Here is a 21,404-nt window from a genome sequence, read left to right as displayed (position 1 = left end):
AGGGCAAAACTATGGAAACAGTAAAAAGATCTGTGGTTGCCAGGAGTTATAAAGGGGAGGGAGGGATGAATCTGCAAGGCACAGAGGATTTTTAGGAGGTGAGTACTCTGTATGCTGTGTGATAGACCACAGGTTGTAATAGTTATGATAATAGTTCATAGATAATAACCAACCACCTGCTCCGGTGTGGGATGTTGATGCTGGGGTTGGCTGGGCATGTATGGGGCCAGAGGGTATATGGGAACTCTGTGTACTTTCTGCTCAATTTTGCTGTGAACCTAACTGCCCTTAAAAAGTCTGTTGGGGAAAAAAAAAAAGCTTCAGGCTCAAAACTTGTCTGACTTGTTCAAGCTTTATAGAAAAACACAGTCTTCATGATCATTTTTTATTCAACTGCTTAGACACGTAAATGATTAATGACTACAGTGACTTTCCCTTGGTGAAACATGGCTTCATGGCAACCAATGAACCACCAAATCAACTGTTGTACAAATGAAGCTGTAGCAACACATTCCTGTGTCAGGATAACAAGAGAAGGGTTATAGGGTCAGCATTACATTCAAACTTAGCTGAGCCTCTCAATACCTCTGATTCCTTGGACAGCTCAACCTCTTTGAACTGCAATTTCTTGTTTGTAAAATGAGACTGTTACCTTAAAAATACCTGGTCCACTCTGTATAATGGGCTCCAGTTTCATCCATCTCATTAGAACTGATTCAAATGAATTCTTTTTAACGGCTGAGTAATATTCCATGGCGTATATGTACCACAGCTTCCTTATCCATTCATCTGCTGATGGGCATCTGGGTTGCTTCCATGTCCTGGCTATTGTAAACAGTGCTGCAATGAACATTGGGGTGCACGTGTCTCTTTCAGATCTGGATTCCTCAGTGTGTATGCCTAGAAGTGGTATTGCTGGGTCATATGGCAGTTCTATTTCCAGTTTTTTAAGAAATCTCCACACTGTTTTCCATAGTGGCTGTACTAGTTTGCATTCCCACCAACAGTGCAAGAGGGTTCCCTTTTCTCCACACCCTCTCCAGCAGAATGTCAGAGGAAAAATAAAATAATTTTGTTTTCATGAAGAAAAATTATATGCATGAATCTCAACTAAGTTCAAAATGTTAACAATGTTTTGGTGGTAGTATTATAGGTAATTCTGTTATTCAAATTTTTACCTCCTAAACTTGCCATAATAAACATGCATTATTTATATTCAAGAAATAAACATATTTTCTTTTGGCCATCCCATGTGGCATGTGGAACTTGCCCAACCAGGCATTGAACCCGTGCCCCCTGTGCTGGAAGCACAGAATCTTAACCACTGGATTACCAGGTTAAGTCCTAGAAATAAACACATTAAAAAAAAAAAAAAATCACAGCACAAAAACTGTAGAAAAGAATATTTTATTGAAACAGTTTCTCAATTAACAATGGAGCAAAGTACAATTTGACTCAAATCTGTCCAACCAGCCTCAACTGCTAGTGAAACAATTCAAACATATAGGACAGGATAGGACCCTTAGGGCACATTTCTGCCAATGTGGCAAAAAAAAAAAAGAAAAAAAGAAAAAAAAGACAAGAGACAGACACAACCAGGCTCCCCCATGCCCTGGAAGTGGGGGTGGCAGCCCTGGCTCCTGTTACAGATGGGACCCTGGGGGGTGGGCTGCCCAACATCAACATGGTGGGTAAAGGGCCCCCATCCCAGCAGAGCAATGCACTACAGAAAGGCCAGCCTGTACCCCCTTCCTTTGCCCACAAGGCCTGCCTCCAAGAGAGCAAGGTGGCAGTTCTACATTCTTGCCACAGTCTCTCCTGCCCCCAGGGTCTTGGGACAAGGGGCTCACAGTAGAAAGCACGTTTTGGTCAGCCCAGGGGGCCAGGGGGTGAGGGAAAGGCTCTTGAGAGGGCAGAACAATAGGCAGAGAAGGGGGGCAGAAGTCCAAGGGCCATGGGGTACCAGGCTACCGGGAAGATGCAGATTTCAACAGCTGCTTGCAGGATGCTGGCACCCCGCTCCAGCCACTCCACACACCTTTCCTGGCCGAGTCCACAGGTGGGGGAGCTACAGCGCTCTTACACATCTCGCTCCCTGGAGAGGCGGCTGGATTCCCTTCTTCACTTTCTCCCTGTCTACTCTGGCCACTGGCGTTGTATGTGTGGGTGGTGATCGATCTCGAGTGACTTAGGCAGTCCAGATGGACGGGCTCTGGCCAAAGGCAGAGGGCTGTCCAACTTGCAAGAAGAAGGCAATGAGACCCACAGGGAGGAGGCATGGGAATGGGGATTTTGAGAGGCAAAAAGCCTTGGAGGAGGCAAAAGTACAGACAGGAGCTCAGAAACCAAACCTGGAAACCAAAGTTCTGCAGACACTGGCCTGTGTGGCATTGATCTTGTGGAAAAGGGAGGCAAGGACAACCAGAAAAGACTGGAGACCCTCTAACAACCCAGGACACCCTTCCCACTACCAGGTCTGTCAACCAACTACTGATGGTCATGCTCTCACCTACCCGCAGGCAAAGAATTAAGACATAATAGTGATTTTTCCCAAACTAGGACCTGGATGGGTAGGGAACCAGCGGGTGGGGTTGGGGAACAGAACGATTTCAGTTTGAACCACAGAACTATTCCAGAAGGAACCAGTAAGCCGTCCCTTCCTTCCCCTTCTCTGCACCTCCAGTCATAGGTGAGAGAAGAGGAACTGAAGCCTCTGGGGTGAGGGGAACCAACCCTCCCCCAGTCCTTGGTGTTTAATAAATAGAGGTGGTGAGAGAAGGGGGCAGGGACGAGTGGGGAACTGGGAGGCGGGGGTTATAGTTCATCATTCTTCAAAGTTCGCTTTTGTCCTGTCGGCTGTTCTGGGTGTTCCTTCGGTTCGGATTCTGGGAGGAATTGGGGGAAGAGAGCAAAGGGTGGCGGGAGGTGAGACAGAGGGAACAGGCCCAGCTCAGGGCAGGCATTGCCCCCCAGCACAGCCCGCCACCTCCACCCTCACCTGCTGTGGGACCCCCTAATTCCAGGGGCTCAGAGTCTGCTGCTTCAGATCCTGCTTTGTGCAAAGAACACGTTAGTGTTTGCAAGAGGGAAGACGGGGCTGATGGAGGGGTTGGCAAACTTTTTCCAACAAGAGCCAGACAGTAAATGTCAGTATTTTAGGATCTGTGGGCCACACCTGGTCTATTCTGTTTTTGGAAATAACCATCTACAAAATGTAAAGACCATTCAAAGCTCCAGGGCTGTCCAGAGAGGGGCTGTCCTGCCAGTCTGCCAACCCCTCGGGGCTAAGTGACGTCCAGGCTCCCTGTCCGCTTCCCCAGCTCACCAGCCTCCTTCTCGGGTTCTGGGATGGGCTTCGTGTCTTCAGTCTGGCCTGGAGGGAAACCGGGAGGAACAGGTAGTCCCCGGAGGGAAGGGCAAGCTTCCTCCTGCCCAGCGATGCCTGAACCAGTCCCCAGCCCTCACCTGGTGGAGGGATGACCTTCTCGCTCTGGTCACTGGCACTGGCATTGAGGGGAGCCTCTGCCCGGGTCCCGTTCTTGTCCCGGGGTCGGGGCCGGGGCTTGGCGAACTTGGCCTTATTGAGCAGATACTGCACCTCGCGGTCCAGGGCCGCCATCTTGGCCTCGATGTCTTTCGAGAGCAACACGGGCTTCTCTGTGGCGGGAAGCTTGGCCTGCTCCGCCACGGTTGTGTTCTTCCAGGCCTGTGGGCGAGGCCAGGACAGGCTTGGAGCCAACAGATGCCTCTGTCCCGGATGAAACACACCCCAACCAACCTCTGGCTCTTCCCCTCAGACCTCAAATCACTTCCCGTCACTGTCAGCCCCAGAAGCAGATACATACCTCGAGGCTCTCCACAAGGGAGTGCCAAACTGCCCATTTCTGGCTTCGATCCTATTTCTATGGACTAACCACAGCTGAACCTCTTGATTATTTTTCTCCTTATTTCAATCGCTTTGGTGCTCTGGTTCAAAAAACAGCCCCCACATCCAGAACGGCTTCTGCATCTCACAACAAGTCATTCTCACCTCCCCAAACCCTGACCCAATTTCTGCATTCAGTTCAAGCCCCAGCTCCTCAGAGCAGCTCTCTCTGACCTCGTGGGGATGGGCTCCTCTACCCTCTACGAGGACATATGGCTGTGACCCTGGTCTGGAACTGATCAGATGTGATCTCAAACTCAGCCATTTTTTGCCTTTCCAATGAGCTGCCAAGCCAGGAGGCAGAGACTGCTAAGTCTCCATTTCTCCGCATCTCCCTCACTGCCAAAGACAGCCCACCTTGCCAGATAAGTCTCCAGTTAAGTATTTATACGGGGATTACCCAGGTCTCATTGATGATTTTCTCTAACGTTGTCATCTCCACTTCAGTGAAGATCTGGTCCATCTCTGGGATGAGTCGGGCCCCCCTGCAGTCAGAGGGGAGACAGTCAGCCTAGGAGGGACATGGGCGGGACTGAGTGGGGAAGAAGAGCAGAGGGGCCACTCACTTGAGGAACATGCTGGAATGATTGAGGAGATTATCCAGGGCAGACAGCCGTTCGGGCCACTTCTTGCGCTCTTCCACCCGAAAAAACAGCCCGTGGCACAGCTTCCGTAGTTCAGCCAGCTTCTCCTTCAACATCTGATGGGTGTGGGGGTGGGAGAGGGCAGAGGGGTTAGGGGACGACCGCCCTGCATCCTTCTTTATGACCTCACACTCCAGCTCTCTTCTCTTTCCCCATCCTGCCTGGCATGCCTGGGGAGCCCTCTCACCGCTGTGGTGGCCCCGAAGCCCTCATCCTCCAGCCAAGTGGACGCGGCGCTGAGCTTCCCAGAGATGTCCTCACGCTGCTCCTCGGTCGACACTTCCTGGTACTCAGGCTGGTACAGCTTATCCTGGGGAGGTGCGCCAGAGCACAAGCGTGCAGCAGGCCCTCTGGGCAAGGCTCTTGGGGCAGGACCCTCCTCCCCAACCCCGTCCCTCGTCCTGAGGCAGGCCTGTGTCCCAGCCCACCAACCTGGGTCTCAAAGATGAAGGCTTCCAAGCTGTTGGCTGCTTTCTCCCGTTCCTGCTTCTGCAGGTCCCGGAGTGTCAGGTCCTGGAGTCTGTGGCCGAGGGGCAGCAGGCGTAAGGGGTGCCGCTCCACACCCTGCGCCCACCCTCCGCACGCTCGCAGCCTTTACTCACTTCTGGGCCGAGCGGGCCAGCTGGTCCTCAGGCAAGTCGGGCAGGTCCAGGACGACCAGCTCCACCCCGATCTCCTCCACCATTCTTTGCTTCCGGGCTGGTTTCTGCTTCTTTTCTTCCTCCGGCGCTGGAGGAGCACCCTCAGACCCCGCCTCCCCCTTCTCGCTTGGCTTCTGTGGGGAAGAGACGAGGGTGTCAAGAAAGCATCAGTCCTCCTGTCCTGCACAGGCGGGGATGGCTCTGGGTCCAGGCCGACTTCTCTCTGCTCACCTGTGCCTCGGGCTTGTCCCCGCCGTCTTTCTCTGCGGCCTTTTCTCCCTCAGGGGCTGCAGTCCCCTTAGCCTCAGGGGGTGGGGGCGAAGAAGTGTCCTCCGTTGGGGCCTCAGCTTCCTCCTTGAGCTCTGCTTGCTCTCCAGGCTCGTCCTTGCTCCCCTCAGCAGGCCCTTCCTCCTCCTCCTGGAAACAAGCAGACACAACCTCTGAAGAGTCACCAGCAGGGCCCGTGGATCAGGACTGGCTCCGCTTTGAAGGGCTCATTGCCCATGACACAGCTTAGGGGGAGACAGAGGACCACTGTGTGGAAATGGGCAATGGGTGTCTGCACTGAGGCAGTCTAGCTGGACAAAGGAAAAGTGTCTGGAGGTGACAGTGAGCCTTGGGATGGCTCAGAGTCCAGAGAAGGGTGTGGTGAACCCAGCTCGGGCTAAGAGGAAAGAAAGATAGTCGCTCAGTCATGTCCAACTCTTTGCGACCCCATAGACTGTAGAAACCAGGTTCCTCTGCCCATGGAATTCTTCAGGCAAGAATACTGGAGTGGGCGGCCACTCCCTTCTCCACAGGCTAGAAGGAGGCGGGGCCTATCACATCCTTGAGAAGCTGGGGTCGACACCCCAAACCATGCTGCCGCCTGGTCCCATGCACCGTCCTCTGTGCTCCCTGGCTCCATCCTGGCCTTACCTGGACTGTGTCAGTACCATTTTCTTTAGTATCTGGTGTGCTGCCACCTCCAAACAGGCTGGAGATGGTGTTGCCAAGTTCTAGAAAGAGGAAAACCCAAAGACTTAAAAGAGCACCACAGAAGGGACTCCACCCCCAACCCTAAGGGCAAGGCATGCCCACCTCCCTGGAAGGCACACAAGGACACTCTCACACACGTGCACACGCTCATCTTACTGGTCAGAGTAGATTCCTCTTCTGGGCTGTCCTCCACCAGCGTCTCAAACACAGACTCCACCTGAGAACAGGGATCCGAGGTGAAGACAAGCACATGTAACCCACCTTTTCTCCACAAACATCCTTCCTCGTGGGTTACTGTTCAGGCACAACCCTGTGCACAACGTCAGCTGTGCTAGCCAGCCGCCCCCCCACCTCCTTCAAGGGCTCCTGGATGGAGTCTCCTCCACCCCTGTGGATTACAAGCCCTCTGAGAGGGGACTGGAGCTCTCCCCTCCTCACTCTCACACTCCTCCACTCAACAGAATGGGCCATTGTTGCCCACAGTATGTTCTAAAAGATACAAATCCCCTCAGCTGTTGGTAATAAGCAGGTTGCTCAGCCATCCTAGACCCTGAAAATTACAACGTCCGGGAGCATTCACAGGCTCTGAGATGGCCCACACCAGATCCCTTGTTTAGCCCACGCTTTATCCAACTCCCAAACCCATTTTATTGGCCACAGTATATAGCATTTTATTGACCATGTTCGAATACCACAAGGAACCACTGTGGAAGAGGCTGGTGGCGCCTGGGCCCCACCTGGCACACGGGGGCTCCTGCTCTCACCCTGTCCAGGCTGAGCACGCCGCTCTCGTCCAGGTTGAAGTGAGCCTTGATGCCCTTGGACTCGTAGTCGGGATACTTCTTGAAGCTCTCACCCACACCTTTTAGCTTCACCGTGGTCAGATTCTGGGAGCCAAATACCCTGGGTGGGGAGGAGAAAGCCGTTCAGGGGAGCCCCCCGCAAGCCTGCCTTCAAGCTCTAGTCTACACAGCCTCTGGGTATGAGACACAGGGCCCTCCCCCAGGACACCCTTGGGATGGAAGCACCTCCCAGAGAAGCAGCTCAGCCCAAACCCAAGCCCAAGCCCACAGGCTGCTTCCCCTGTGTCACCCGCAAACCCCACCCCCTCCCTCCCTGGAGCCCCCAGCTGGCCCCACCCCCTCACCGAAGGTCCTCAGGCCCCAGGAAGCCCAGGTCACCGTAGTTGATGTGGAAGTTGAAGTCATGGCTGTAGCGGTTAAAGGTGATGACTTTGCGTTGAGGGTAGGGTCCCATGCGGGAGAAGAGGATGCGCTTATTGTGCTTCAGGCTGCGGACCCCAGTCTCCTCCTCCACCTCCCTCGTGAACTCCACCTACATGGCAGGAGAGGGGAGGCCTGCTGGAGAAGCAGAGCAGGGACTGGGGGAAAAGGGGTGGGGAGTGCCAATACCAAGAAGACCGAGGGACAGGCTCGAGCACACAGTGGAGATGGCCCTGGGAGAGGTATGGGGAGCCTGCCACCCCAGCACACAGGCTTACTCACCAGGATGGGGTAGATCACCGCATCCCGGACGACAAAGGGCTTCACCTTGAAGGCTTTGCTGAGCGCGGCCGCCTGGTACACGGCCCCCATGGCGGCGGCTTCATCAGCGTTGATATTCTTCCCTAGCTCCTCCCTGTGAATGTCCCAAGGCTCAGGACCGTCCAACTGCAGCCTGGCCCGGCCCGCCTCCCCTCAGCCCGCCTGCTGCTCAGGCTCCACACTCACTTGCCCACAGCCTTCAGCAGCACCTCCTGCACTTTGGGGACGCGAGTGGCCCCGCCCACCAGGATCACCTGCTCAATCTCATCCTGCACAGGGAGAAAGCAGGGGGATGGGTCAGCTCCGAGGTCACCCTCCTTCTCAGCACAGACTCTTCCCTCCTCCCTGCCACCTCTTCACTTTCCATCCCGCCTGTCTCCCCACCACGCCCATCTCAATGACCCTGCCTCACCAGTTTCATCTCTGCACTCTGCAGCGCCTGCTGCACGGGCCCAGGGACCCGCTCAAACAAGTCTGCACACAACTCTTCAAACTCCGCTCGAGTCACCTTTGCCTTGAAATCCACATCGTCCATCAGGCCCTCGATCTGGGAAAGGAAGAGGAAGGTCAGGGCACTTACCCGGGTCCTGCTCTCTGGGTGGGTGGGTCAGACACCAAGAGAACAGGATGCTGGGAGGCAGGCAGGAAGCACGGTAACAAGGGATGGGCCACCCGGATCGACCTCAGGGTGGCGGAGTCCTCCACCCTCTGGGGTGGGGGAGGCGGCAATCTTTGCCCTCATGAGCCACGTGTGAGCACCTGGGCCACGTGGTCAGCATTGGCGCTCAGAACGGTCTTCAGCCGATTGGCCTCACGCAGCAGCTTGGCCATGGCGCGAGGGTTCTCCCGCACATCCTTCGCTCTCTGACCCCTGCGCTGCTCATTGAAGAGCCCGGCCAGGTGCTCACGCAGGCGGAGCTCCATCTCCAGGCCTCCCAGGGTACGGTCAAACCTGTGTAGAAAAGGGAAGAGGGAAAAGTGTGAGGAACACACAGGGTCCCTTCATCCACACAGGAACTTGGCTCTCACCCCCACGGCTAACACCTCTCAGCGATAGTCCATCTGGCCATTTATTCAACTGTAACTACTAGGCACCAAATTACATATTTGTCTCTGGAAACACAACTGTAAGAAGGGAAAAAATAAAGACACGGCTCCTGCTATCAAACAGTTTATAATTGAGCAATCAACCACACTGTGAAATTTTAGCAATCCTCTGTGTTTTAACAGGGAAACAGATGATGCCATTAGAACATAAATAAGTGAAATTTCAGCTATTTAAGAGATGTCTGGAAAAATTCTGTGAAGAAGCGATGCTGGAGCTGAAACTTGAAGATGAGCTGGAGTTAACGAGGTGAAGAAGAGAGAAAAAAGCATTCTAGGCAGATGGTGAGGTGTGAGAGAACAAGAGTGTGTAAGTTCAATGGAGGGCAAAGACGGCTGGAGCTCAGGGTCAGAGCCAAGCTGGAGTTGTCAGGGCACATACAGGTAGCTTTACAGGCCAAGACAAAGGTGTGGAGCCACTGACGGGTTTCTAAAGAAACAAGATACAGACAGGTTTGAAAAGAACCCTCTGGCTGAAATGGTGGAGAAAGCACTGGAGGGAGGCCACACTGGCAGCAGTGAGATACGCTATTCTGCAGATGAGAGGTGACAGCAGTTTGGACTAATGGGAAAGCGGTAAAGGTGGACAGAAAAGAACACGTTCGTGAAATAACATAACAACAATAAGTAAACCAGAGGTGCCTAGAACAAAAAATTGTTGAAGTTGACACTCCTCATGTGGCCTATGGCCTTGTGGATTTCTTCAAAAGCAGCTTGGGACATTCATTGCTTCAACATTCCCAAACTGTCGCCCTGCATTTCCATCTACCCCATGCTCTTTGGGAGAGGTATCCTACAAAGATTGATGCTTTAGCCAGGAGAGAACTCCTTCAGGGAGCAGCAAAGTGAGGCCACTGACCCTCCAAGAAGAAACTAGGACCCCAGGGTATCTCAGCAAGCAGCCCTCCTCACAGCACCCACTTACCCCACACCCCGGATCTGCAGCTGTGGCTGCATCCCCGCATCCTTAGTCTTCACCGTCTGGTAGGTCACGATGGTGCACACGGTGCTGCCTGAGCCCATGTCATAGAACATGATATTCTGCAGAGACATCAAGGCCACTGTCACTGGAACCTAACCCAACTCCAGGGTGCCTGCCTGTCTGCCTCCAAGGGACTGCACTGACTCAAACGAAAATCAAACAACTCTAACAGGGGATGAGAGGGGGCTGTTGCTGCATTTGTCAAAGGCCAGCATGCAAATAAGATGCAAAACAAGCCAAGTGGCTTCCATCATCAGACTCAGCCACCCTGCCAGGCCAGTTGGTAGCTCCTCCCTGGCTCACCTGGGCAGTGCTGTTGATATCTTTCCGGCGGAAGACACCGTAGCTGAGGGCGGTGGCGGTGTTGTCATTGATGAGCTGCAGCACCTTGAGGCCAGCCATTCGCGCAGCCTGCAGCACAGCTCGGCGCTCAGCCTGATTGAAGAAGGCTGGCACAGTGATCACTGCATCCTTGATGGGCTGCTCTACAGGGGACAACAGAACAGGGTTCCCACCAGCTCCACACCTTAGAGGGGGGTTCTCAGTCTCAGCACTGTTGACATTTTGGGCTAGATGTTTTTTTTTCTTGGCCACACCACATGGCATGTGGGATCTTTGTTCCCCAACCAGGGACTGAATCTGTGTCCCCTGCAGTGGAAGCTCAGAGTGTTAACCTCTAAACCACCAGGAAAGTTCCTGGGCCAGATAATTCTTTGTTTTGGGGGGCAGAGGTGCGCAGTCTAAGATGATTGGGAGCACCCCTGGCTTCTACTCGGTAGATGGCAGTGGCTGCAGCTCCCCAGTTGTGACAACAAAAAATGTCATCAGATGTTACTAAATGTTCCTGGGGACTCAGAACTGCCTTCATTTGTCTCCAGGGAACGTGGCTGCCACTGGCCCCACCTTGGCCACCCACCTGCAAAATCTTCAGCCAGAGACCGGGAGTAGTTGAGAAGCATGCTGAGGATCTCCTCCGGCGAGAACTGTAGCTGCCTGGGGGAGGGGGATGGTTAGCGGCGAGGAAAGCCCGGCATCCACACAAGGACAATGGTGAGCACAAGTTGACAGGGATCCCACCAGGCCCCCTGAGCCCACCTTCCCCAGCAGGGCACTCACGGGCTGATTTGGAAGTACACAGTCTGCCTCTGCGGGTCGAAGCCCAGCTCATGCTCAGGGAAACGAGCTTTGTAAAGGGCTACATGGGGGTTATTCTCCTGCTTCCCCAGGAGGTGCTGGAAGTAACGCAGTGTAGCCTTTGGGTTCTTGATGGCCTAAGAAGAGGTAAAGAAAGAGCAGAATGTTAAAGACTCCCAAACCCGCCATCACCTACCTACCTCAGAGACTGACCAGGGAGCAAGACTCTGGAGTCTGTCATCGCGTCTCCTCTGCCCACTGCTTCTGGGAAGGGGGTGGGCTGCGAGCTCACCATGCTGGCCGCACTGTCGCCAAAGAATCTTTCATTTTCTTTCAGGGTCACGGTCACTGGGGTTTTCCTCCGGGACTCCCTGAGGAAAAGACACACTGGGGCCACGTGCCTACGGCAGGGTGTGTTCTCAGGAGACTCAACACTCCCACGTACATACAACACCCCACAATCATGCAGACACAAAGTCTGTTGAGGGCACTACCAAGACCACACTTGGGCCTCAGGTGCAGACCCTCTTTCCCCACCCGACCCTGGGGCCGCCCTCACTTGTTCAAGACAATCTCCATGGGTACTCCAGGTTTGACGATGGCCACCTTCATAGACTCGCTGCCCAGGTCCACAGACATCACTGCCAGTGTGTCTGAAGGGGAAACAGATCTATCAATTAGCCTCTCTTTCCCCGCCTTCCTGAGGCCCCGCTAATCAAAGCACACCGCTTTTCATGGAGAAGGTGACAGCAGCAGACAAACAAAAACATCTGGGTCTGGGAACCTAAGAGCCGAGAGGTTTCCCATTCACCAGCCTCATAACCCCTGACCGCCACATGTCATCCATCATTCACTCATTTATATTTCTTTTGACGCCTCTGCTGGGGTACATACCACTCAGTGCCAACAGGTCTGCCAAGAGCACAGTCATCAAGGCCCAACAGGCTAGCCTCCTCGGCCTCTGCCTTCTAACTGTGGCTACCATTGTGTCCCTAGGAGTGAAGAAAAACAACACTTGTAACTGGATGCCCTGAATGAAGGAGGCAGAACCTCATCCAGAACAGAGAAGCTTTAAAATTCATACCTACTCCATCCTCACCCAGGGCAGGACAGGCTACATCCCCTCCCCTCCCTTCTAATGAGAACCAAGCACTCTCACCACCTTCAGAAGTGACCACCGGAAAGCCCAGGTGAACCACCGGGGATTCAAGTCTTTGGCCACCACATCCCTAAACAGTGATGGTAACAGGCCAGGAGGAAGGAGACCAAGGCCTTCCGGCCACTGCATAGGCAGCTCTACGGGCGCACCCCAGCACTGTCCCTGCCGTCACACACCTGGGGTGCCGCCGGGGATCCCCGCTCAGGACTAGACTACCTCCCTACACCTGGAGCTCCCCCGCTGGGGGGGAAAGCCTGACCGGGCCTGGCCGGGAACTGAGAGATGGTGACGCTGGAGGAGGCAGGGATGGAAAAAGGGCAAGTCTCGTCCTCGGCATCCCTTCGGGTTGTGTCCCTCCCGCTCCCCTTCTCCATCCCATCTTCGGCCCCGCTGCCTACACAGACGCTGTGCCTGGAACGATAAGGTTCCGCGCCGAGAAGACAGCAAGTATTCCGAGTTCACCTAAGCCTCATCTCCCAAAGGCGGTGGCGGCTCCCACTCCAGCAAACGGGTGCCAGCCCACCTCTAAGGCATGAAGGCACCCCGGGGACCGAGCTGCGGGGCTAAGCCCACCGGCGTCCGTGAGGCCCTCACTCCCTCTACTGACCCGCCCCCGGAGCTAGCACGTTGCCTCCTCTAAGGGTGGCCGGTTCCCATCGCCATCCCCACCCCCGCTACCTCTCGCCTCCGCTCCCGTGGCCCCAGCTCTGGGACAAACGCAGCGCCGGACGAATCCACGAGGCTAGCAGCGCGCCCCCCAAACCCGCGCCCTCCACAACTCCCCTCGGCTTGCAAACTGTTACATTAGCCACCAACCTCTCGGCGGCGTCTCGCGCACCAGCCGGCCCGGACGCGGCGTGCGTTCATTGGCGCCTCAGCCGCCCGGCCCTGCGCCGCGGGCCTGGCCCCGCCCCTCGCCGCCGCGGCGCGCGTCCCCATTGGGCCACGTCCTAGGCCCGCCCCCTTCTCCGTCTCCGGCCGCCGCAGCGAAGGCGAAGCAGAGGCCAGTCAACCAGTCGTAGGAAAACCGCCGATGCCCGCTGCTGATTGGTCCACGTCACGCGCGGCCCAGCGTCCATCCCGGTGCGGTCGAGGGACCTTTAAGGTCGCGGCGCTGAAGGTCTGATTGCCCGGGTCTGGAGTGGCCGGTACCTGGAGCAAGTTGGCAAACGGGCAGTCCAGCACTCGGGCCTCTTCTTCTGGTCATCTGGGAGCCCCGTCCGGGGAGCAGGCATCCTTGCATCCCCGAGGCAGCCACGCGGAAGAGGTGCTAGCTTGCTGGTCGGTATTGAACTGTCCTAGACTTTGGCTGGAAATCAGAGAACGACTGCTTAATCCACCTCAACCCCCGCTTTGTTTCTTTGCGGAAACTAAAGCCACCAAGAGAGGTGTTCGCTGATGAGTCGGAGATAACGCTTGTATTAGTGGCAGAAGTTGGCCTGGGCTCTTTACTCCAGTTTGAGAAAGAACATTCCGAACTGCAAATCCCTGACACAAAAGTGTTCTGCCCAAGCTACAAAAAGCAAAGGTTAAAGTAAACAGATCCAGCTGAGTTCAGATTTGAGTCTGGTGTCTATGCTTAGAAGATCAAGCTACTGGCAGTATCAAGGGGAGGTCTATTTTCCTTCCTTTTAAGAATAGTTCAGTCTTCAGGTAGTAGAGAAATTGGTAGAAAGAGAAATTCGCTTGAAACTAACCCAGTGATTTATACAATAAATTTATACAATAAATTGTGTAATTTATTAATTACAAATATACAAATGTAATCTTGTAAAAGTTATACCATAAAGTTAAATTTCTTTGATAATATCCACAATCTCTAGAGTTATCTGCTGTTATTAGATGTGTAACATTCTAGGTCTTTTCCTCTATTTACATACATGTATGTCTCTTGAAACATGTAGCTGTTGTCTTTTTTAAATGATAAAAGGTTATACAATTAGCTTGTTTGCAACTTGCTTTTTTTTTTCCTTTGGTTAAAATAAATCATTTTGGTATATTTTCCATACCAATGTACAGATTCATCTTGTCTACTGCTGTAGAACATTCCATAGCATGGGAGTTATTTAGTCATACTGATGAACATAGAAGTTGTCATTTCAGTTTCACAGAGAAAGATTTTATTTTCTAAGCCTGTTGTGGTGCACAGGTTTAGTTGCCCAGTGGCACATGGGTTCCCCAACCAGGGACTGAACCTTTGTCCCCTGCATTGGAAGGCAGATTCCTAACCACTGAGCCACCAGCAAAGTCCCCAAGATTTTGTTTCTCAATAACTGACTCTACTTTTCACCACCTATTCAGTAGGGTGAAAGTGAAAGTGAAGTCGCTCTTTGTGACCCCCATGGACTGCAGCCTACCAGGCTCCTCTGTCCATGGGATTTTCCAGGCAACAGTACTGGAGTGGGCTGCCCTTTCCTTCCCCAATTCAGTAGGGTTGACTCTTTCAAACAGAATATGCACATTAACATTTATTGGCCCTGTGTTGCATGCAGGCATTGTGCTAGTGATTGGGATTCCAGAGATGGGAATGACCTGTCCTTTCCTTCAGAGGTCAACCTGTTGGGAAACAAGTATGTTCACAGTTTTGCACACTTATTAAAAACCTATTGAATGACTTTCAGTTCAGTTGCTCAGTCCTGTCCAACTCTTTGTGACCCCATGGACTGCGGCACGCCAGGCTTCCCTGTCCATCACCAACTCCTGGAGCTTGCTCAAACTCATGTCCATTGAGTAGGTGATGCCATCCAACCATCTCATCTGTCGTCCCCTTCTCCTGCCTTCAAAGTTTCCCAGCATCAGGGTCTTTTCCAATGAGTCAGTTCTTCGCATCAGGTGGCCAAAGTATTGGAGCCTCAGCTGGAGCATCAGTCCTTCCAATGAATATTCAGAACAAACTTCCCATAGGATTGATTGGTTGAATCTCTTTGCAGTCCAAGGGACTCTCAAGAGTCTTCTCTAACACCACAGTTCAAAAGCATCAATTCTTCAGCAGTCAGCTTTCTTTATAGTCCAACTCTCACATCTACCAGAAGAACCATAGCTTTGACTAGATGGAACTTTGTTGGCAGAGTAATGTCTCTGCTTTTTAATATGCTGTCTAGGTTGGTCATAACTTTTCTTCCAAGGAGCAAGCATCTTTTAATTTCATGGCTGCAGTCACCATCTGCAGTGATTTTGAAGCCCCCCAAAATAAAGTCTATCACTGTTTCCATTGTTTCCCCATCTATTTGCCATGAAGTGATGGGACTGGATGCATGATCTTAGTTTTTTGAATGTTGAGTTTTAAGCCAGTTTTTTCACTCTCATCAGGAGGCTCCTTAGTTCTTTGCTTCCTGCCATAAGGGTGGTGTCATCTGCATATCTGAGTTTATTGATACCTCTGGGTGGGCTTCCCTTGTAGCTCAGCTGGTAAAGAATCCACCTGCAATGCAGGAGACCTAGGTTCGATCCCTGGGTTGGGAAGATCCTCTGGAGAAAGGAAAAGTTGCCCACTTCAGTATTCTGCCCTGGAGAATTCCATGGACTGTATAGACCATGGGGTCGCAAAGAGTCAGACACGACTGAGCGACTTTCACTTTATTTTACTTCTTTCTCCCAACAATCTTGATTCCATCTTGTGCTTCATCCAGCCTGGCATTTCACATGATGTGCTCTGCATATAAGTTAAACAAGTAAGGTGACAATATACATCCTTGATGTACGCCTTTCCCAATTTGGAATCAGTCCATTGTTCCATATCTGGTTCTAACTGTTGCTTCTTGACCTGCATACAGATTTCTCAGGAGGCAGGTAAGGTGGTCTGGTATTCCCATCTGTTTAAGAATTTCCCACAGATTGTTGTGATCACTGAATGGCTTTACTGGGAGAGTAAGAAAGTCAGTCTGTCCTGCTCCTTATGTGAGCTCCCAATCCCAGAATATCCTTGGTGGGAGCACAGTCTGCAGCAGCTATGCTTCTCGACCTGGATGTCTGTCCCCCTGGGAGGGGCAGCAGGTGCAATTGCTCTGGAGAGTCACCTGTTTTGTTCTCTGACCAGATTGGAGTTTCACAAGAGCAAGGTGTAAAACAGTGGGAAAATTTTAATGTAGAACATTTGACTTAGATGAGCCAAGACAGCTGCTTCCCTGGTGGCTCAGACGGTAAAGCATCCGCCTGCAATGCAGGAGAACTAGCTTCAATCCCTGGGTTAGGAAGATCCCCTGGAGGAGGGCATGACAACCCACTCCAGTATTCTTGCCTGGAGAATCTCCATGGACAGAGAAGCCTGGCGGGCTACAGTCCATGGGGTTGCAAAGAGTCAGACACGACTGAGTGACTAAGCACAGCACAAGACAGCTGAATCCACTAGTTCTGCTCCAGAACAACAATAACCTTTGAGGATTATCTCCCCTCCCCTACACTGTGCAGAAGCCCAAGGGAGAAAGATGCCATCTCACAGAACATAAATAAAATGAACACCTAAGTCAGAGCACATACATACATTATAAACCATGCATACATTATATAGCCATGTCAAGGGCTGAGGCCAATGTCAATTATGGTGAACATCCTGGTCCAGGAGAATTTAAAAAATGTGTTGTCACCCAGTTACCCCAATCTTAGGTATGTATCTATTTGAACATATTCACTAAGAGACTTTGTTCACTGAGACTTTGTAATAGCTTAATTCAAAATGCACTAAAATGGAATACTGCCCCAATGCCCAGCAATAGCTGTATCGATAGGAAATTCCCAGGCAGTCCAGTGGTTGGACCTTAGTGCTGTCACTGGTGGGGCCACAAGTTCGATCCCTTGGGGGAACTAAGATCTGAGTGTCACGTGAAGTTGTGTAAAAAAAAATTGGATCAAATAAATAGTGGTAGATTCACATAATGGAATTCTTTAGAGCAATTGGTCTCTTACATTCAGCTGCTTAAATAAATCCCACAAACAGAGTTCAGTGAAAGCAGACAGAAACCAGAGAGCACACAGTTTATGATTTCACTTGTATAAAGTTTAAAAACAGGCAAAATTAAATTCTAGTCATAGAAGTTGGGATGGTACTTACCCTTTCACAGTAAGAAGAGGGCATAAGGCTGGCTTTGGAGATGCTGGTTGCAGTGGCTTTTGTGAAAATTCAATGGATTGTAGTATGTACACTTAATCTGTTTGCATGTTACATTTCAATAATAATTTCAGAAATTATTTTGTGTCACACAAAAGACTAGATGGTTTATTTACTGTAAACTTAGGAGAAGCACCAGGATAAGTTTTTTCCTACTTTTATAGCAATATTTTTAGAATTACAGAAGAAATGTCTGTTGTGTAGCTCTCCTAGGCCTCAGTGTCAACATCTTTCAAAGAGGCATGCAGGTACATGCCTCACAGGTCATACCAAAAAGGGCGTGTAGGGCTCCTGGGCACAAGGGCTTTGTGTCCCCATTTCTTTGATTGTAGGAAATAGCCTTCATTCAGCCTCCATCACTTTCCCTGAGTTCCAGTAGGTAGATTCAAGCAGTTGTTAACTAGGGAAGGGAGGGGATGTGAGACCAGGGAGAAACAAACAGTCAAGAGCAGTCTTGGGGCAAGGTCCTGTTTCCCCATCAATGGATACATACAACATCTTTGAGTTACTTTGCAGATACTGAAACCCCTTCCACTTGAGAGGAGTTGATATGGTTAATGATGGTATACTGCCCACAAGCATGTAGACCTCAGTTGACTTGAAGGTTAATTATGCTGACTTCTTGCATCACCATGAACCCATCAGAAGAATGTCCACAAGTTGATCACGCCTTCTTTGAACAATTACTCTAAAACTCACTGTCTTCTCCAAGTGAAGACACACAAGTTTGAGGGAATTAGCCCACTGTGGCCCCCTTTGCCTGGCAAACTAATAAAGCTATCCTTTTCCACTTCACTCAAAACTCTGAGATTTGATTCAGCACCTGTGTACAGAGAAGCTGAGCTTTTGGCATCACAGGGCTGGTGTCAAAATTAAAGAAGGGGGTAAAGTGCTTCACACAGCGCTAGGGAATCCTAAGCACCAAATACATTTTAGTTAGCTTTTTTTTTTTTCAGTCTAGAGAAATAAAACTAAAAGATATGCACCACTGCAGTCTAAAAGCTTGGTTAAGCGCTTTACCAAATTCATGAGGAAGTTCCCTCTTGCAGGCCAGATTTTCACAATCAATAATCAGCTAATTGCTCCTTTCTCCTGTTTCACGGTTGCCTTGAAGCCCTGCGCTCTCTTATACTGTATCACCTCTGAGTTTACTAGGTTGACCTTTTTGTTCCAAAAGTGGAAACTGCTGCTAGCCTTTTTAGGGACTAAGAGAAAAAAACCCAGACTTTTCAGTAGTTAAGAAAATGGTTTCTACCCAGAGAGCCAGATGTGTGTGTTGGGGGAATGATAGAAAATAAAAGTTTGTAACTGGAACAAGAAGTGTTCCTGTTTTGCTCTAGTGGATATGACTGCTGTACATCACGGGCAGCAGTTTGCTGAAGTGCAAAAGAGAGGGCATTGCTGGGTAATTCTTGATTCTGATCCATGAGCTCGTTAATTTCAAGCTAAAGACTTGATTTACATCTTTACCTTCAGTCCCTTCAGAACTCCAGTTCTCAGTGTGCTTCAGAACTGGAAGTGAATCTGAACACACAATCACTTTCTGTGTAGTCTGCCTTCTTACGTCCTCACTACACTGAAGTCCCTGGATTCAGAAAAGCATACCTAAAAGACAGATCCTGGTGTATGTTCTGACAAATGTAGCCTAGCTTCACACCCCGGGGAAGTTATTTAATTAGAGGTCAGGGAACTGAAGAACGCGTTTTATTTCCAAAGGACTTTGATGTTTTTGCTCAGGGAGAATCACCTGAACCTCTTTGAGACTGTTTCTCATCAGAGATAATGATACTTCTGCAGGTGATTGCTATGAAGAGTCTATGAAGAGTGAAAGCACCTTGTTAGGTATAATTCACTACAAGAAATTTAGGGCTGGTATCTGGAAAAGATGAAAACTCTAATTTGAAAAGACACATGTACCCCAATATTCATAGAAGTACAATTCACAATAACAAGACATGGAAGCAACCTAAATGTCCATTGACAGACGAATGGATAAAGATGTGGTATAAAAAGAAGATGTTATATATATTAATAATATATTAATATATATTAATAAAAAGAATGAAATAATGCCTTTTGCAGAAACATAGATGGACGTAGAGATTATCATGCTAAATGAAGTAAGTTAAAGACGAGTATCATATGACATAACTTATATGTGGAATCTAAAAAAATATGAAGAAATGAACTTATTTAAAGAGATGGAATAGGCTACAGACATAGAAAACAAACTTATGGTTACCAAACAGGAAAGGAAGGGGAAGGAAGGGATAAACTGGGAATTTGGAGTTAACAGATACACACTACTATATAAAATAGATAAAGAGCAAGAACCTACTGTATAGCATAGGGAACTATACTCAATATCTTGTAATAACCTATAATGGAAAATAATCTGAAAAAGTATATATATATGACTGAATCACCTTGATGTACACCTGAAACAATGTAAATCAACTTACTTCAATTTATTTATTTATTTTTAAATTTTTTTGGTATTTATTTATTTTTAAATCAACTTACTTCAATTTAAGAAAAAAGAAATTAAGGGCTCACTACTGTCAGTCCTTTTTATGTCTGTTTCCTATGGTGGTGGTCAAGCTCCCTGAAGAGCAGGCACCATGTCTATTTCATGTATATATGCCGGGCATTTAGTACAATTCCAGGAAAACCAAAGACAAATTTGTCAAAAAGAGGAAAGAAAGAAAGGGAGCAAGTCTGAAGAGGTGCCATGGGTACCCTGGAGGGCCAGTCTCTGCGTATGTACCCTCATCAACAATTTTAGTATATGTGCTGCAGGAGCGAGCATGTAACCTCATCAACAGAAGATCCAGTGGCTTAGACATCAGAGCCTCTACCACTGGACAGTAGGGGGAGCAAACACATCAACAACAAAGATGTCATTCCACTGTTCACATATCTCTTTGCTTTCACTTTGCTTCCTTTAACAAGTATTATCCATAGCCTTAATAACGGACATAACTCAAAGGTGAAAGCGGGTCCCATCTAGCCCCTATCTGTGCTTGTGCCCACAGACTGAGATCCGAAACAGTCCTAATACCTGCGTGACAAAGAAGAAAGAAATCTGGGCTGTAAATCAGGAAATCTGTGTGCCCTCCCCTCATTTATTTATTTAAACAAATAGACACAACTTTTTCCATCAACTAGATCAAGGAGAGGGTAAGAGGAAAATCATCCACATCCATTACTTCAGTCCACTTGGAGTATCTACCACGCTGTTAGACCAGGTTTTCGGTAAGCAACACACAGGCCCTGCTTGCTGAGAATCCAGGGAGGGAATAAAGCCTAACATGTTCTGAAAATAAGCTGTGGGGGGCAGGGATGCAAAAATAAACTTCACAAATACTAATCATACGGCCACTTTTCCATATTGTATACTGTCTCAAATGACTCTATGTCACTCCCATGTGTAGCTTCCAGTGCCGCAAACACAGCACACCTGCAGTTTTCCACACAGACAGCTGGTTTAGGCCAAGTTGGGACCCGTGGGTACCATGAAGTGTCTTCGACCCTTATCACCTATAAAATCAGGCAGTGCTCAGTGCCGCGGCTTCAAGGTTCTTTGCTATACTCTTATACCCTGTCATTATGGCAAGGAGAGAAAGCCCAGCTTCTTGGAATTTGTGTCCCAGAAGTATTTCCCAGCTTCCTTAAGAAACATGTTTTAGGTGCCCAATAAACGGCATGCCTCTGACAGAGGGACATAAAAACACACTGACTATAGTTACACTCTGTACCTAGAGGCAGACACAAACCGCTGATATTATTTCTCCTTTCCTACAGCCGAAAAACCAGTTTCATACACACCGATTCACTTAGGCCTCAAAACAGTCCTGTGAGGCAGAAGGTAATTCACCTAGGCACAGCGGGTTACAATTCACAAATCGCGTGTCATCCCTCATCTTGATCCCTCACTACCCGCCAATTTAATTAAAGAGGAAACTGATGCTCAGAGAGGTGAAAGTCTAGCTCTTAAGAAGCATTTCAGCCAAGGCACTTACAGAGGCGTCAAAACCGAAAACTGCGGAGCGAGCTGCGGGTGGTGAACCCTGCTTCAAGCGGCCGCGCCCACTGCCCCAGCAGCGGGAAGCCGTCACTTCGAGAGGAGAGCGCAGGTGCACCCAGACTCCAGGCCGTCCGCGGGTCATGTGATACGCCGGCTCCTGTC

The 21,404-nt window shown here is 50.1% G+C and overlaps 1 protein-coding gene across 5 annotated transcripts; it reads right to left on the bottom strand.

The window, feature by feature from the left end:
• Positions 1 to 1,391: 1,391 nt before the first annotated feature.
• On the bottom strand, positions 1,392 to 21,368 carry HYOU1 (hypoxia up-regulated 1). Of its 5 annotated transcripts, XM_065945495.1 has the most exons (27): positions 21,238 to 21,368; positions 17,159 to 17,615; positions 11,847 to 11,944; positions 11,512 to 11,605; positions 11,245 to 11,323; positions 10,935 to 11,089; positions 10,735 to 10,811; positions 10,122 to 10,303; positions 9,762 to 9,877; positions 8,492 to 8,684; positions 8,145 to 8,279; positions 7,919 to 8,001; positions 7,694 to 7,826; positions 7,336 to 7,523; positions 6,953 to 7,091; positions 6,345 to 6,405; positions 6,129 to 6,208; positions 5,442 to 5,627; positions 5,172 to 5,344; positions 5,002 to 5,089; positions 4,757 to 4,879; positions 4,492 to 4,625; positions 4,326 to 4,410; positions 3,466 to 3,706; positions 3,326 to 3,373; positions 2,999 to 3,052; positions 1,392 to 2,885 (listed from the first exon to the last, which is right to left on the bottom strand). In XM_065945495.1, exons 3-27 carry the CDS (start codon positions 11,935 to 11,937, stop codon positions 2,815 to 2,817), a joined length of 3,009 nt encoding a protein of 1,002 aa, XP_065801567.1. In that variant the 5' UTR covers positions 11,938 to 11,944; positions 17,159 to 17,615; positions 21,238 to 21,368; the 3' UTR covers positions 1,392 to 2,814. The 5 variants fall into 5 exon arrangements, with proteins under 5 accessions (XP_065801567.1, XP_065801568.1, XP_065801566.1 ...); XM_065945496.1 differs by lacking the exon at positions 17,159 to 17,615 and having other exon boundaries at positions 21,238 to 21,354; XM_065945494.1 differs by lacking the exons at positions 17,159 to 17,615; positions 21,238 to 21,368 and adding an exon at positions 12,928 to 13,014.
• Between the last annotated feature and the right edge of the window lie 36 nt (positions 21,369 to 21,404).

Source organism: Muntiacus reevesi, chromosome 9 (genome assembly GCF_963930625.1).
Source record: "Muntiacus reevesi chromosome 9, mMunRee1.1, whole genome shotgun sequence".
Classification (NCBI taxonomy): Eukaryota; Metazoa; Chordata; class Mammalia; order Artiodactyla; family Cervidae; genus Muntiacus; species Muntiacus reevesi.
The sequence above is the reverse complement of the archived record's forward strand: the minus strand, read 5'-3'. Positions and strand labels throughout refer to the sequence as shown.